This window comes from Colobus angolensis, unplaced genomic scaffold (genome assembly GCF_000951035.1).
Source record: "Colobus angolensis palliatus isolate OR3802 unplaced genomic scaffold, Cang.pa_1.0 Scaffold178, whole genome shotgun sequence".
NCBI lineage: Eukaryota > Metazoa > Chordata > Mammalia > Primates > Cercopithecidae > Colobus > Colobus angolensis.
This window is the reverse complement of record NW_012114910.1, coordinates 4,432,273-4,434,565: the sequence shown is the minus strand read 5'-3', so window position 1 is coordinate 4,434,565 and position 2,293 is coordinate 4,432,273. Positions and strand designations below refer to the sequence as shown.

At 49.1% G+C, this 2,293-nt stretch overlaps 1 protein-coding gene across 1 annotated transcript in view; it reads right to left on the bottom strand.

Annotated features, from left to right (window-relative positions):
• Window positions 1-2,293, bottom strand: part of CNGB1 (cyclic nucleotide gated channel beta 1) — a 111,862-nt gene that overhangs the window by 38,267 nt on the left and 71,302 nt on the right. The window contains exons 22-23 of the mRNA XM_011938876.1: window positions 2,159-2,284; window positions 1,849-2,006 (exon numbers count right to left, since the gene is read on the bottom strand). Of these exons, the coding sequence (XP_011794266.1) occupies window positions 1,849-2,006; window positions 2,159-2,284 (284 nt within the window). The remainder of the gene's footprint in view (window positions 1-1,848; window positions 2,007-2,158; window positions 2,285-2,293) is intronic.

The following is a 2,293-nucleotide window of genomic DNA, read 5'->3' as shown; positions in this document are numbered from 1 at the left end:
TTAGCCAGGATGGTCTCGAACTCCTGACCTCGTGATCCGCCCGTCTCGGCCTCCCAAAGTGCTGGGATTACAGGCTTGAGCCACCGCGCCCGGTCAATAACTACTTTTCTTTATTGAGCACCTACTATATGACTGGCATATGCCTTTTTTATTTCTTTATTTTTAGAGACAGAGTTTTACTGTCATTCAGGCTGGAGTGCAGTGGTGTGATCATAGATAACTGCAGCCTCGAACTTCTGGGCTTAAGCAATTTTTCAGCCTCAGCCTCCCAGCTCCTAAGTAGCTGGGACTACAGGGCACACATCACCACTCTTGTGTAATTTTTAAATTTTTTGTAGAGACAGGGTCTCACTGTGTTACCCAGGATGGTCTCAATTTTCTAGGCTCAAGTGATCCTCCTGCCTCAGCCTCCTAAAGTGCTGATATTACAAGCATGAGCCACTGCACCCAGCCAGCACATACATTTATATATATTACCTTATTCCTTATTTACATATGAAGGATGTATTATCATTCTCCTTTGACAGAAGTTACTGCTCAGGGAAGTCCAATAACTTGTCCAAAGCACACAGCTGGTATGTGAGAGAGTCAGCATTCAAACCCAGGCCAGACTCAATGCTGCAAGCTCTCTCCTTATGCTATACCACCTCTAGATCTTTGCATTTATGTTTTGATATTTGAAAACAGTATTTGTGAAGATTCCCTAAGGGATATTCCAGTTATCATCCATGTGTTCATTCTAATTCCAGCCACAGTTTAAACTGGAGGCAGAAAGAACAGGGGCTTGGATGGCTCACTCAAAGAGTTTTGTCCACTGAGGGGTGTTCAATGGTAGGCCTGTGAGTTATGCCCCCTCACTGAGCCACCATGTGAACCAAGATTGGATCTCACCTCTATATCTGGGGTGAAACTTGGCCTGTGGACCCAATGTTCCTCACTCTGATGTTTGGCTCTAAAGCAACCTCTGCAGTCCCTGGGAGGCTGGTATGTGTCAAATAAGAATGCTGCCAATTCCACTTTCCCTCTTCCTCTTGGCAGCCAGGAAGCTCAGAGGCAGTTTCCATGCTTGATTCCACATAGGTGTGCTTTCTTTTCATCAGGGCACTTGTATGCCCCCTAGTTTTCTCTGCCCTGTTTCTCTGAGTTGTTCATGTGATTGCATTTGCTTTTTTTGTAAATTCCTTCAGTACTGTTTTCAGAAAAAGGCACCAAGCATCATTTCAGGAGAGAGATGAATGTGATTGGTTGGCTACCAAAATCCATTTGGGGGATCCTGAATGTTCTGAGTGGCTATCCACCCTGGTCACATGACAGGACCATGGCCAGCTGTGGCAGCCAGACCATCCTGGAGACTTTGGCTCTGCCCAGTGAGTGGCAGAAGGAACGACTGGAATGACACTGAGGCCTGGCCAATGATGAAACGGGTGTCTGGCTGTGCATTCAAATCCATCCCTGGCACTTCCTTGCTCCTGCGATCTAGGGCAAGTGCCCCAGCCTCTCCAAGCACCAATGCCCCCATTTTTTAGACAGAGACCATCATAAAGCAGAAACCCCCCTCTTGAGAGTGTCTATAATCACTGAGAGCAGAAACAGTGGAGTCAGATGACCTGCATTCGAATTCAGGCTCCACTCCCTCCTGGCTCTGTGACTTTGGGCCAATTACTTAATCTCTCTGTGCCCCAGTCCCTTCATTTGCAAAATGCTGGCAATAACACTACCTAACATGCAGTACCACCAAGCACTAGCAATTGTAATGAACTTTCCACTGAGACACACATGGAATAAATGCATCTCCCCTCGGGCCATCCCTCAAGGACGCTCCCCTCCCCAGTGCTGCTGGGGAGAGACAGGAAGATGCCAGTGCTGGTGCAGAGCAGAGATGAGCTGAAGGCCTGGGGTGGGGGGCCCAGCAGTCCTACCTTTAAACAGCGGGGCAGGCGGAGGAGGGGGTTCACGCCGACTTTCAAATAGAGAAAATCCAAGGGCAGGAGGCTGAGCAGATCCATCTGTAATCCCAATGGGACACCACGGGGGTAAAAATGGGTGACCCCAGGGTTGAGGGTGAGGGGAGTGAGAGGCGGAGTCTCTCCCTTCCATGGAAAGGTGAGGTTAGAATGCCCCAGGAGAGCTTCAAACTAGAGGGCAGAAGGTGTCCCACCAACAAGCCCTTGTTTGCTTCAAAGCCCATGTTGCCAGCCCCAAGGGCAGTTTCATTATCCCCGATAGTGGCTGCTGTGCCGTACAGTAGGAGCCGGAGCGGTACAGACACAATGAAAGGTGGCTTCTGGCCAGG